The sequence below is a fragment of the Fukomys damarensis genome, unplaced genomic scaffold, assembly GCF_012274545.1.
Source record: "Fukomys damarensis isolate Sample0158 unplaced genomic scaffold, DMR_v1.0_HiC HiC_scaffold_5, whole genome shotgun sequence".
NCBI lineage: Eukaryota > Metazoa > Chordata > Mammalia > Rodentia > Bathyergidae > Fukomys > Fukomys damarensis.
In genome coordinates, this window is record NW_022900917.1 from 20,238,297 (window position 1) to 20,253,191 (window position 14,895).

General features: G+C 40.2%; 1 protein-coding gene across 8 annotated transcripts in view; it reads left to right on the forward strand.

Annotated features, from left to right (window-relative positions):
- Positions 1–4,511: 4,511 nt before the first annotated feature.
- Rad54b (RAD54 homolog B) overlaps positions 4,512–14,895 on the forward strand; it is a 92,306-nt gene continuing 81,922 nt past the window's right edge. For 3 of the 8 annotated variants that reach the window (XM_033760082.1, XM_033760099.1, XM_033760098.1), the window contains exons 1-2: positions 4,512–4,679; positions 11,319–11,466. In XM_033760082.1, coding sequence (XP_033615973.1) covers positions 11,332–11,466 — 135 coding nt within the window. In that variant the 5' untranslated portion in view covers positions 4,512–4,679; positions 11,319–11,331. Of the gene's footprint in view, positions 4,692–6,134; positions 6,232–9,687; positions 9,715–11,318; positions 11,467–14,895 lie in introns of those variants that run through there. The other 5 variants (XM_033760085.1, XM_010619671.2, XM_033760089.1 and 2 more) reach the window with 5 other exon arrangements.

The window sequence follows — 14,895 nt, forward strand, 5'->3', positions numbered from 1 at the left end:
AAGTGTATGAGTTTTATTCTAGCCTTTTATCACTCTGTCTTGGTGAATTCTTCGTTAGTGAAAAAAAAAAATCTCTGTTGTTTGGAAAAACACCTGGGGCTGGGGATTTAGCTCAATGGTTCCACCACCTGCCTCTCAAGTACAAGGTTCTGAGTTTAATCCCCAGAACCAAAAAGGAAAAACAAAAATAAACAAAAAAACCCTTAATGAATAACTTCAGTTGTAAAGGTTCTGATGTGCAAGTGAAAAGTAATGGAAATCTTTGTAACTTGTTGCCTCAAAGAGCCAGTGTCTCAGTCAGCTCAAGCTGCTACAGCAGAATAATGTAGACTGCATGGCCTGAGCAACAAGATTTTCTCAGTTCTGCAGGCTTGGAAGGCCAGGATCAGGGTGCCAGCACCAGTGGGTTCTTACAAGGCCGCCTTGCTGCATGCACACATGGTCTTTCCTCAGTACATGTTTGAGGAAAGAGACAGCTCTCACCTTTCCCTCTTCTGATAAGTGCACGAATCCTGAGTGTCCTGCCCCTAGGGTCTGGTCAGAACCAGTTACCTCCCAGGGCACACACCTCCAATATCACAGTGAGATGAGAGCTTCAACATAGGAATCTTGGGGAACATAGACCATCAGCCCAAAATAGCAAGATGACTTTAACTCCATTCAGTTATAAAACTAATAGTCTTGTCTTCTGTAAAGACAAATTTTTAGGTAAATTATATAAGGTAGAATTAGAGTTTGCCCCTAAGATCTGATACAAATTAATTTCCTAGGTAACTTCTTTAAATGAGAACATGTGACTATGTAGATAAGTAATTTTTTTTTAAAAGAACTAAGCTGAATATAATTTTTTTGGAGGGGTACCGGGTATTGAACTCGGGACCTTGCACTTGTGAGGCAGGCGGCAGAACCAGAGCTAAATCCCCGGCCCTGAATATAATCTTTGAGAAACATGAGAGAACTGTTAGTGCCACTCAAATCTTAGATGAATACCCATAGTGCAGTCACCAGTTGTAGTAATGACACATGCCTGAGGAGGCTGAGGCAGGAGGTTTGCCATGTATTCGAGGCCAGCCTAGGATACATAGCAAGTTCAGCCTGAACTACATAGCAAGAAAAAACAAAACAAAACAAAACAAAAAACCCCAAGAAAACAAAAATAATACACCCATAGCGCAGGTCAGCAAAGATGATATTTTATCAGTGCAGGAGCAACTTAATGCCAGGCAAATTGAAAATGACTTGAGTAACTGAAAGTCTGCTAAATCAACAGGCAAGGAACCTATGTTGATCAACTTGTATGCATGTATTGCTCAGTGTTTATAACAATCCAGCAAAGGAGATTTAATCCTAATTTTACAGTTGGAGCAAGCTAATGAGTTTAAGCTAAATGTTGTATAAATAGGATATTTATTTTTGAGGTAAGGTTTTGCTATGTGGTTCAGGCTGGCCTTGAACTCACTATGTAGCCCAGGCTGGCCTTGAATTTGTGGTGATCCTCTTGCCTCAGCCTCCTGAATGCTGGGATAAACAGGCATGTGCTACCATGCCTGACTGCCATTAATTTCTAAATACTACACAAAAATTAATGAGAGGAGGGCTGGGGATTTAGTTGAGTGACACTCACCTGCTTGGCAAGTGCAAGGTCCTGAGTTCGATTCCTGGTACAAAAACGAAAAACAAGACTTAATGGTAGATGCAGAATACCTTTGAGAATAAAGTTTAATCTATAGCACCAGGAGTTAACTGGGTGATTTGTGTTTCTTTCCCAAGGGAAAAACAAATGCTTCACTTGAAAACTGCTATTTGGCAGGGGATTTGGTTCAGTGGCACTGTTCTGCCTTGCAGTCGTAAGGTCCTGAATTTATTCTCCGGTACCAAAAAAAAAGGTGGAGGGGGGAACTGGTGTTAGTTATCAATGTGTATGAAGCATTAGCAAGTCTAGATAGATCAGTTTTACTCCTTCGTGTGTGACAATTCCTGGAAAAGCCTGCAGGATGAGAATGTAGGAACTACAGTGTGTCTTGAGCATCCCCAGTATTCGATGTACCTTAGTTCAAGCCCAACCTTTGAATAGAAGGAAACTTGGAATCTAATGATGGGAACAATCATGAAATGAAGGTTTTTTAAAAGAAAAGTTACTGAGATCCTAAGTGGAAGAACACGGAACAATTCAGATCTTTTTTGGTGAGGCTTTGCTGTGTTGCCCAAGCTGGTGATCTGTAATATTCCTGCAGTCTCATTAGAAATGCAAATTATCAGCTCAGCCCTGGCCCTCAGAATCCAATGTGGAGTCCAGTGAGATGTTTGAGCAACCCTGGATTCTAATGCTGGTCCTGTATGTGAAATCTAGGGTGGCAGTCTTCTACTTGGGAGCAATCCCCTAGTCCTGTTGGTTTTCATTCAACTCTATTCAACATCTTTGTTTTCCTCAGTAATGGTGATTGATCCCAGGACCTTTACATTTGAGTGCTTTCTCTTTTATTGATTGATTGGTTTTTTTGAGACAGGGTCTCACTGTATAGTTGAGACTGACCTGGAATTCACTGTGTAGCCCAGGCTGGTCTTGAACTCACAGCGATTCTCCTGCCTCAGCCTCCCGAGTGCTGGGATTACAGGCATGCGCCACCATGCCCGGCTGTCTTTTAAAAATTTATTTTGAGACCAGGTCTTGCTAAGTTGCCCAGCGAAACTTAACTTGCAGTCTTTCTGCCTCAGCCTTCCAGAGTGGTGGGACTACATGCCTGTACCATGGTACTCAGCAAATATTTATTGGGTGTATTCTGTGTGACTAAAAGTGTTTTAGAGACAGCAGGGAGGAAAGTAAAGATCCTGCTCCCACATAAATTACATTCTGAGAGGAATAGAAAGGCAGTAAGTATATGCAAGTGAGTAGGAAGTGTGAAGAAAAAAACTAAAGCACAGATTGGAGTAGGTATGAGAAGGTAGCGGTGAGTGAGATGAGGCCTTTTTTCAAGATGGTACACTAAGGAATATTGACCTGGTTGAAGATGGAGCAAACAGCCATGTTTTAGAATTTCTGGATTTCCCAGTGAGATTAAGGTAGTCCCCAGACTCTAAGGGCTGCTTTGTTTCCTAGTCAACTTATTTCTTGATTTCTTGTGTCCCAACTCAAAGAAGGGAGTAGTGTGGTTTCCCAAGGTACCCAAACTCAACAGGTCCCAGATTCCATCTTTTGTGACCCTAACCCCAGGAACTGACAAAAGCAGAACTTGCAGAGTGTCTTTAGGACTGGTGAAAGTCTCCAGAGTAAAAGCTCTTTAAGTATATATATATAAATTTTTTTGTCCTTTTACTAGGTGCTGTCAGGACCCCCCCCCGGATCAAACTCAGACCTTGTGCTTGCCAAACAGGCGTGCCACTGAGCTATACTCCTGGCCTGAGGTGCTGTCAGATCATATTTTCATTGAATGACTATACCTCTTTACACACACCAGTGGCGTGACGGTTCTCACTGCTTCACATCTGCATTAAACACGATTTTTTATTATTGTTATTTTTTGTGGTCCTGGAGTACCAACCAGGGCTTTTCCAGTGAGCTACATCTCTAGCCCTTTTTTAAAAAAATTTTTGAGACAGGGTCTTGCTAAATTGTCCAGGCAGGGCTGGAATTTGCCATCGTCCTGCCTCAGCCTCCCAGAGTGTTGGGACTACAGGTGGATGTCACCATGCCCGACTGATTAAAAAAAATGTTTGTCAAACTTGGATAAAACTCAACTAGTGCCTTTTAAGTACTCTCTCATACACTCCTTTGTTTTGTTTTGTTTTGTTTTTTTGAGACAGGGTCGCGCTGGCCCTGAACTCACTATGTAGCTCAGGCTAGCCTGGAACTCTCTGGAATCCTCCTGCCTCTGCCTCCAGAGTGCTGGGAGTATAGGCGTGCACCACCACGTCCGGCTGACACGCCATTCTTTTTTTGTGGGGGGTACCGGGTATAGGACTCATGCTCTCATGCTTGCCAGGCAGACGCCGTGCCTCAACCACATCCCGGCCCGACACTCCTTTCTTATTGCTCATTTCTCTAGGCTGTCTGACTGGCACTGGGAAGGGCTCAATAAATACTGAACTCATTAAATGATATCACTTTCTTGCTGAAAAATTCTTTAATAGTTTTCTAAGTCTCGAGGCGGTCCCCTCTTTCTGAATGTTCATGGTTCATCTTTATATTCCGAGAATTTAACACAGGGCTTGGAAAATACCTTGCGGACTAAATCAATGTCTTGAATGAATGAATAACAGGACAATAAATACCTCTGCTACGCACGCATTTCCATTATTGCGCTTCCACACCACATATAAGTTATTACAAATCGAGGTAGATGGTGAGATCTGTAGCCTCGGCATCTACATCGGTGTCCGCTGGCTCCAATCCGTATTTTTGGAAATGAACTGTAAATCGTAATCAAAAGTGTTTTAAGGAGAGCGCAAAGGCACATGCGCAAAATGCCGCATAGGCCCATCAGTTTGGACCAGCCGAGGCGCCGTAGCGGAGATGTCCTGCGCGCGCGGGGCGCCTCATCCGCGATTGGCTGTGCGAAGGCGGGTGTCTTGAGCGCCCAGAGTGGCGCGGGACCGTCCGTAGGTTCGCGGTTTGTTTAGTTTGGGGAGCAGTGTCTGTCAGATTCTCGCAAGTGCGTCCCAGGAGGAGAAGGCTGGAGAGGGTGCGATAACCTGTAGGCTGGTTTGGGATAAAGCGGGGAGTGGCGCCGGAGTGGGCTTCTGCGAGGGGAGAGGGCGGTGGGAGCGGAGCGGGGAGGTGCGAGGGGCGCCTTCGTGGTCGCCGGGCTGACCCGGCCTGGGTGGTGAGAGCGGCGCCCGAGCCGAGAGGTCCGGGAGACCCCTGAGTGCCCTGCGCGTGGGTCTCCTGCTTTTGACTCTCAGCTCGGTGAAACTGTTTCCTTAGGGCCCGCGGGGAGCCCGTCCAACCAGCTTTAAGAACGAGCGCCTTCCTTAGGGGCTTTTACCTAGAAACTGGTCACCCCCGCACTTCTTTTATTCCCTTCCTGAAACCTTTTATTAATTACCTCGTGGAAGGTTTTGCAAGCAGGTGTAGCGGAGTCACAGTCAAAGGAGACTTTAAGGCGTGAAGTGAAATAATTCCTGCCTCAAGTGGTTGGCGCTCAAAAGGCTGAAACATCCGGACGTGTTGGTGCGCCTGGGTAATCTCAGCTCCGGGGAGTCTGAGGCAGGAGGATCGCCGTGAGTTCGAGGCCAGCTTGAACTGCATAGTGAGACCCTGTCGTGCGGGCCCCCTCCCGCACCGGAGGTTTCTTGCTGGCGTTTGGTAGAGTAGTTTTTATTCTTGCATCCTAGAAATTTGATGGTTGTGCAACTCAAAGGAACCCATAGCTATATTCTGGTCATGAACTATATGTATAACTACATTCTCTACCCCATCCCCACCCCAGTGGACCTGTATCGTTCTTACTTTTATAGGCCATTATGTATTAAATATCCAAAAATAATTACGATTATAGGTGACAAAATTACAGATAATATTCAGTGCTTATTATGTGCCAAGTCTTGCTTAAGTGCTTTAAGTATTTAATGTTCCAAGCAGTCCTCTTGGATATGAGTAAGGTACTCCTTTTTATAAGAGGGGAAATTAAGACTCAAAGAGGTTAAGTAAACTGTGTAAGATTAAGTGCTTGGAAGTGTCAGTCTAGATTTATGTTCGGACCTTTGCCTTCAAAGGTGTGTTCTTAATGACTAGGAGATGTTGCCTTGTGCTCCCAGCTATCTGATGCGTTGCTGTTGTCAGCCTGGTCTGGCCATTTTCCTTGGAAGGACTGATCAGGTAGCTGTTATAAGCATAGAAGTTGTAGCAGCACTGCGCTACAAATAGCGCCAAATGGGCTGCCAAATAGCTTCATTCCGTGAGCCCGGGAAAAGGATTCAACAGAACTAATTCATAAAAGCAGTAAGTGGGGAAAAAAAAAGCAATAAGTGCTGAAGTATTTTGGGTTTAATGTACTGATTCCTTTAGTTTACTTTGAAATTCTTTGACAAATGAGATGGTTTGATGGATACCCCTGGTCACATGTAAGTAAGAGAGTTGGGATCCTAGGAAAGGCAGGCTGACTGGAAGTTTTTCTTTCTTTCTTTTTTCTTTTCAGACAGAGTCACACTGTCTTTTCTGGCCTGGAACTCATGGTGATCTCCCACCACATTCTCCCAGGTGCTTGAATTACAGGTGTGCCCTAACACACCCAGGTGGGCTGACTGGCTTGTCCCTCTTCCTTGCCTCTTTTCTTTCCTTCCCATCCCCAACTCTTTTTATTTTGAGAAAGGGTTTCTTTAAATTTCCCAGAGAAGACTCAAACTTTTGATTCTTCTGCCTCAGCCTCCCAATGTGCTGGTTTTGCAGGTGTTCACTGCTGTACCCAGTGAGTCTTTTTTAGCCACTGCTCTGTGCTGCTTCTGATATTCCTGTATTCTCAAATTTATTTATTTATTTTTTAGTTTACAGAATTAAATAGGAGTGCAGAAAAATTAGAAATCAGAGATATAAAAAAGGTTAATGGAGATCATTCTCAGAATTTAGAAATTTTATCATTTAGTTCAATTTTTAAAATTTTATAAATAAGGAAAATGATATCCAGAGAGTATAAATGGTTTGCCCAAAGTTAACCATCCCTTAGGATAATATGAATTATGCTGGGGTTTCTTTTTCTGTTACTATGGATTTTTCTAGTTACTATGTATATTTCTGGTATTCCTTTAAAAAGTTGCCTGTCAGAATTTTTACAGCATTATAGGAGAGTTTGACTAATGTAGAGAACAGATCTCTTACATTTTAGGATATGAACATCATATTTTATTTTTTTGAGACAGGATCTTGTTATGTAGTTCAGGCTGTTCTCTAACTCCTGGCAATCCTCCTGCCTCCACCTCCTGAGTGCTGGGACTATGGGTTTGTGCCACAACATCCAGACATAATATTTAATTAATGCTATTTACAATTTATTAGTTTAAATAGACTCATCACTGTCTTGTTATTTCAGTTAAATGGCAGTGAAAAGCCTTATATTTTATCTGATCTAACCATTGTTCAATTTCATTTGACCATTAAGCGGCAGCCTGGATGAATGTTGCTGTAGTTAGGTTGTGTCATTTTCAAATTCATGTCAGTTACTCCTCTAGAGACATATCATTCTACTTAGGCTTAATGAAATTATTTTGGCATGATTTATTTAAATGACAGAATCTGGATAGACTTCCAGTATTGGTAAATACTGCTCATAAGAGGTCACAAGCAGTCTTTTTCATAATTTAAGATTGTGCTAGTAGAGATCTATTTTGTCTTTGATTAATAAACTGGAGAATGACCACTAATATAATCCTTTAGACTGTATAAAGGCTTATATTAGATGCTTGTGTATTTTATCATTTTAACACTGCAGAAATTGGGAAGGGGCTAATAATGATTGGCTGCATTTTTTCTTGGATACATAAAATAATAGTACATCTTAAAATTGATAACATTTTGCATTTGTGAAATAAGGTAGTTAAAAATCTAATGGCACTTTATTACACAGGTAACATTTTCATTGTAGAAAATTGGAAATACAAAAGAACTCTGAAAAAATAAATATTGCTGGTTATCCAAACCTCAGATAATCAATTTTAATATAGTAGTATATGTTTTTCTAGTTTTTTTAAAAAGGCTGTATATTAAATATATATTGTATTTACTTTATAGCATTGTATGTTGCACAGTGCAAGTTTTAATGACGTAAGGATGTCCACACATCCTGTAATCACACTATAATATAGATTATTTCTATCTACACATTTCTCTTATGCTCCTTTGTGTTCTAGTCTTAAAAGACCCTAATGGGTAACTATTTTTTCTTTTTTCTTTTTTTTAAGATTGGAGTGCTGCTGAGCATGCTATGTGGCCATTTTTTATTTGATATATTAAAAACAGTTGTTGGGTCAGGGTCATTAAACATTCTTCTAAAGTGTAAACCCCCCTCCTCCTACTAATGGTTGGCTTTAGAATCATTCATAAAGCAAACACTTAATGCCTTTTATAAGTTTAATACTTATGAAAGTATTATGTGATGAATGGAGTATAGTTATCCCTTGTCTCAAATGCTTGGAACCAAAGTATTTTGGATTTTGAAAAATTTTAATATACATAATATATGTATATTCATTTATGTTTCATATAAACCTTACATAAGCCAAAGACAATTTTATACTTTTGTTTTTGGTTTTTTGAGACAGACTGTTGCTATGTAGTCTAGGTTGGCCTTAAACTCCATACTCCTGCCTCTACCAGTTACAGGCGAGTATCACCACACCTGGTTTATGATATTTTTTGGTGCATCTGTGTTTTGAGTACAACCTTGATCATGAGATCAGGTGTGGATTTTTCTTCTTACTGTGCCGTGGTGGCACTCAAAAAGTTTTAGATGGAGCATTTGGGATTTAGGGTTTCCTTTCCTTATTTGTTTATTTTGGTAATGCAGTATTGGGGATGGAACCCTAAAGCCTTCCAACTGAGCTATATCACTAGCACTCCTCTGAACTTTTTAAAAAAAATTTTTGAGTCATTCTCACTAAGTGCGAAGTTGTCTAGGATGGTCTCAAACTTGAGATCTCAAACAACCTCATCCTTTCCTGAGTGCTTTTTTTTTTGTTTGTTTTTTGAAACAGGGTCTCATTATGTAGTTGAACTCACTTTGTAGTCCAGGCTGGTCTTGAACTGCAGTGATCCTCCTGCCTCAGCCTCCTAAGTGCTGGGATTACAGGCGTGTGCCACTATGCCTGGCTCCTGAGTGCTTTTGTTACCATGCCTTATGGTATTTTGTGTTTTCAGATTAGAAATTCTAGCCTGTATAGTACTTCATGGGGATTTACAGCTCAAGGAGAAGCAATGGGTAGTTTTACTGGAGTTTAAAAAGTACTTGGGAGCTGGGCATGGTGGTGCACTCCTGTAATCCCAGCACTTGGGAGGCTGAGGCAGGAAGATCGCTGGGAGTTTGAGGCCGGCCTGTGCTACATAGTGAGTTCAAAGCCAGCTTGAACTACATAGCAAGACCTTGTCTCAAAAAGAAAGTACTTGGGTAGTGCACACATAGTTGGGGTCTCTAATCCAGTGTTTGAGAGATGAAGAGTGCTCATAGTTAAGAGTCTGAAAGGATGAGGCAAAGAAAAATGGAAAAAAGCATTTTCATCATCATATTGGAGAAAGATCATTCAAAGGCCTAGAGGAAAAGAGCACTAGGGTAGTCTCTGGACCTGATACTGACTCAGAGTTGTTTTGTGTTTTATTGCTAAAGGAATTGAACTTGGGAACCTTATGCTTGTGAGGCAGGCGGTGGAACCACTGAGCTAAATCCTCAGCCCATCAGAGTTTTAATAATACAGTGTATGGAGAGTGTATATTCTGTTGTGTGGGTGTACCATAGTTTAGTACTTTGCTGGAACATAATTTCATTTTTTCCTACTGTAAGTTATACTAGCATGATTTTTTTACTGGTACTGGGATCAAACACGGGTGCTCTACAACTGAACTACATCCTCCTTTTCCTTTTAAAATTATTTTATTTGAGACAGGATCTTGCTTCTGGGCATGGTGGCATACACCTATATTCCCAGCACTCAGGAGGCTGAGACAGGATCAGTGCAAGTCTGAGGCCAGTCGGAGCTACATAGTGAGTTCAAGACCAGCCTGAACTATATATGGTGAGACCCTATCTCAAAAAGAAAAAAAAAAAAAAGAGACAGGGTCTTGCTAAATTACCTAGATAGGATGTGAACTTGCACTCTTCCTGCTTCAGTCTCCCTAAGTGCTAGGATAGCATGATTATTATTCTGTGTAATTCTTGGAGTATATCCCTGATAATTCTCTAGGGTAAGCTAGAAGAAGTGAAATTTCTGGTTTAAACAAATAACTTTGGTAGCCATATACATTCTTAGTGATGGCTTATTGTGTTAAGTGTTTTGTGAAGTTGGAGTACTTGCTATTACTCTTTACAGATACATGCCAGGTGTGGTGGTGTATACCTGTAATCCTAGCACTTGGGAGGCTGAGACAGGATTGCTGCAAAATTCTAGGCCATCCTGGGTTACATAGTGACTTCAAGGCCAGCCAGAATTATAGAGTGAGTCCTTGTTTCAAAAAAAAAATCTGTATAGAAGTGTAATGTACATATGTAATGATCTTTTTTCCCCTATCCAGTTCCAGTGAAAATAGTATTGAGCAGAAGTTAGAAACCAGGACCAGGGATCTAGCTTAGTGGCACCATACTTGCCTCGCAAGTGTAAGGTCATGAGTTTGATCCCCAGTACCAAGAAATACTTGGTAGTGATTGTAATGTATCTGGCATTGTGGTTAATATTTTTTCTCAACTGGTGAAGAATAATAAACAGGGTGTTACCCTTATGTGGCTTATCAGTTGGTGGTGTAAGAAAAAAAGCAACATACTTGATATATATAGATATATATATCTATTTATATATTTGTGTGAATAATTGTGTTTCATTTTTTTAGAGTTTGCAATTTTTATTTAAAGTGCATTGAAGAAACCAGGTATGATAGCACATACTTGTAATCCCAGTACTCAGAAGGCTGAGGCAGGAGGATCACTGTGAGCTTGAAGTTAGCTTGGGCTACATAGTGAATTCAAGGTCACCCTGAACTGCATACTGAGACTTTGTCTCAAAAAAAAAAGAAAGAAAAATGCACTGTAGATATTGCAATTATCTATAGTGTTATCAAAATTGATGCAATATAAGCTCAAGTTTTGTTTTTTTTTTTGGTACTGGAGATCGAACTCGGGTCCTTGTGCTTGCGAGGCAGGTGGTGGAACCACAGAGCTAAATCCCCGGCCCTAAACTCAAGTTTAGACCATTAATTTTAAACCATATATTCTTTCTAATATCCCTGTATTTTGAAAAGTAAAATCTTATTATCCGTTGAACTTGTTTTCTAAGGTTTATTGCAAGCTTCTTTTCTTTTTTTTGAGACAGGGTCTCACTATGTAGTTGAGACTGAGCTGGAACTCACTATGTAGCCCAGGCTGGTCTCGAACTCACAGTGATCCTCCTGCCTCAGTCTCCCAAGTGCTGGGATTCTTACCTTTTAAAATACATCCTGTGGGTTGGAGGCATAGCATAGTGTAAAGTACTTGCCTAGCATGTGGGTGGTCCTGGGTGTGATCCTGTGCACATGTGTGTATTCACACACACAGTATGGTCAATGAAGTGATTGTAGTGATGAGCTATTTTTACATTTGGGGCAATTCTAATCAGACTCATGGAGGACTTGTGTTTGCGGTATTTTTCAGGTCAGTACTGAAGATGAGGCGATCTGCAGCACCAAGTCAGTTGCTCGGGAATTCCACCAAAAAAGCAAAATTCATACCACCAGGAAGAAGTAACCCAAGTCTGAATGAAGAGATTACAAAACAGGATCTAGATACAAAGTTAAAAGAGGTAAAAAATAAAGACATCATAAAACAGAAAAATGTATTTATTTATTTTTTTTCTGTTTTTTTTGTTTTTTTGGTACTGGGAATCGAACTCAGGACCTTGTGCTTGCTTGCAAGGCAGGTGGCGGAACCACTGAGCTAAATCCCCAGCCCAGAAAGATGTATTTTTAAAAGACAATATTTAAAAGAGTTATCAATATTTACTGTCTATAGGAATTTTTAGTATCTCTGACAAGTAGAACGACACACAATTGAGTCTATAAAATAAACTTTTATTTGTTTTTATGGGGTGGGGATCAAATCTGGGCCTGTGCATCATAGGCAAACAGTACAATTGAGCTATATCTCCAGCTGCTAAAATGAACTTTTGGTTCATTCATTATTTTAAGTCAACTCTTCAAGGGTGAAGGTGGAGATTCATATGAAAATAAATCATTCTAATCTATTTTTTTCAAAGTTACTACATAGATAATGAAAAACTTTATAGTGATTTAAAGAGAAAACGTATAAATATAAATAATGATTTATATCACTATTATAAGCATTTCCTTTAATTCTAACGAATAAAAAGTGAACACTAAGGTGGGCATGGTGGTGCATGACTGTAATCCCACTATTCTGGGAGGCCGAGGCAGCAGGATCTCAAATTTGAGCTCAGGCTGGGCAATTTAGATCAAAATAAAAAAAAAAGAGCTGGGATGGAGCTCAGTGTGAAGGTCCTTGGTTCATTCTCCAGTACACGCCCCCCAAAGGAATACTGGAAGTAATATCACCATGTGCTCTTTGTTTCTAAGAAGAATCCTTTTGGTTTTAGGTCTAAGACTGAAGGTCATATGGATATAGAAACAATATAAAATGGACAGTACCTTTTCTGGTCTTCTTTCTTTTTTTTTTTTTTTCTTTTGGTATCAGAGATTGAACTCAAATCCTTTTGCTTGCAAGGCAGGCGGCAGAACCACTGAGCTAAATCCCGTTTTTTCTGGTACTCTTATTTTTCACACTTATAGGGATCAAATTATATGTGTATATGGGACTGATGATTGAACCTATGCCCTTTGAGATGAGCTACATCTAAGCAGCACCCCCCACACTATGTAGTTGAGACTGACCTGGAACTCACTATGTAGCCCAGACTGGTCTTCAACTCACAGCATCCTCCTTCCTCAGCCTCCTGAGTGCTGGATGCACCACCACACCTGTAAGCCCTTTAATTTTTATTTTGAGGCAGGGTGTTGCTAAAAATATGGAGGTCTTGAGTACTTCCTACTGTATTTTCTTTTAAGAGTTCTTAAATTTCAGTCTGATCCATTTTGACTTACTTTTAATGTATAGTAGGAAGTAATGGTCCAATTTCATTCTTTCACGGTGGAGAGCCAGTTGTTCTAGGATCACTTGTTGAAAAGACTGTTCTTGCTGGGTGTGGTGGTGCATGCCTATAATCCCAGCACTTAGGGGGCTGAGTCCGGAGGGCTGAGGTCAGCCTGGACCTCATAGTGAGGTTAAGGCCATCCTGAACTATGTGCCAAGACCCTGGCTCTGAGCAAACAAGTGCCCTAAAATGCTTCCTTTAAGTTAAAAGATGACAGTACATTTTGATATTTTGAAAGATTATTACAGTATATTGTTATAATTTCTCTATTATTAGCTTATTGTTAACCTTTCATGGTACCTAATATATAAAATAAACTTTATCTTAAGTCTGTACATGCTGGAAAAACATAATATGTACAGGATTCAGTAGTATCTGAAGTTCCAGGAATCCACTGGAAGCATTGGAACCTATCATCAAGGATTAGGGGTGCTGCTGTCATTTGTGTCCTCTGGAGTTCATGTGCTGTACACTCAATAGCTAATGTGACAGTGTTGAAGTGAGTAGGGCATGAAGGACTTGTCCTCATGAGTGTGTTGGTTGTGTTACTGCTGCAGTGGGGTTGGTGTTGTAGGAGTGGGATCCTGATAAGTGGATGATTTTGTTTGTAGTACTGGGGATTGAACCCAGGGCTTTTGCACTGAGGTACATCCCCAGCACTTTTAAAATACTTTTCCTTGATACAAGGTCTCACTGTGTCGCTGAGTTGTTTAGGCTGAGCTTGAATTTGTGATTCTCCTGCCTAAGCCTCACAGAGTGCTGGAATTATCAGTGTGAGCCACCATGTCTTGCTTAAATGGATGATTTTGAGTCCTTTCCTTTCTATTGCACATGTGCTGTCTTGCTGTTCTGCCTTCTTTTGTGGGATGTCACAGCAACAGAGCCTTCTCCAGATGCAGGCCTTCTACTTTGGGTCTTCTGTCCTCTAGAACTGTCTGGAATAAATTTCTCTTGATTGTAAATTACCCAATCTGTGGCATTGCTTCTAGCAGCACAAAATTGAGAAAGATAACTATTTATAAGTAAATATCAGACAATCCAAATCAAGAGAAATTCAACAGAATAACTGGCCTGAAATTGCAAGGCCACAAGAAACATGCTGACAAATTACAGTGTGTATCTGGATTAGATCCTAGTATGAGGAAAAAGGTAGAGGATATTGTTAAGATAGGTGACCAATTTGGAATTATTATCAGTGTTAAATTCTTTTTTTTTTTTTTGGTACCAGGGATCAAACTCAGGACCTTGTACTTGCAAGGCAGGTATGGTGCCACTGAGCTAAATCCCTGACCCTAGTCAGTGTTAAATTCTGATTTTGATAGGGGTAAAGATTTAGCTGAGTGGTTCCTCTGCCTGCCTAACAAGCACAAGGTCCCAAGCTTGATCCCCAGTACCAGGAAAATAAAAAAAAGACAGAAAAAAAATTCTGATTTTGATAATGTAGTGTCTTTGGAAACCTGGAAGTACTAACATGTGATGGAATGTAGTGTCTAGAGTTTACTTTCAGATATGTTCATGTGGGCTTGAACATATGTATACCCAGAAAGAGAGAGAATAAAAGGGAAAGCAAGAAAAGCAAAGTGTAACCAAATGGTGACTTAGTAATATATAGGAAGTTCCTTATACTATCTTTGGGATGTTTTTATAAGCCTGAAATTATATCAAAGTAAAAATGTTGCAAAAAATAGAGTTCATGACCTCCATTAGTTGACTTAAAAATCGTATGAGATATGTTATTTTTTTGTCAGGTATGTGTATTGACAGTATTTTTTTAACTGTAGATAACCTTTTGTTTTAATTTTTATTTCTCTTGGTGTATGTTTGTGATACATAATGAATACAGTCTTTGTGGGGAATTGGTTCATATACATATCACATGTTAATTCTTTTCCTTTTCCCTTCCTTCCCTCCACAAGTATTTTTTTCTGTAGATAACCTTTTGTTTTAATTTTTATTTCTCTTGGTGTATGTTTGTGATACATAATGAATACAGTCTTTGTGGGGAATTGGTTCATATACATATCACATGTTAATTCTTTTCCTTTTCCCTTCCTTTTCCCCACA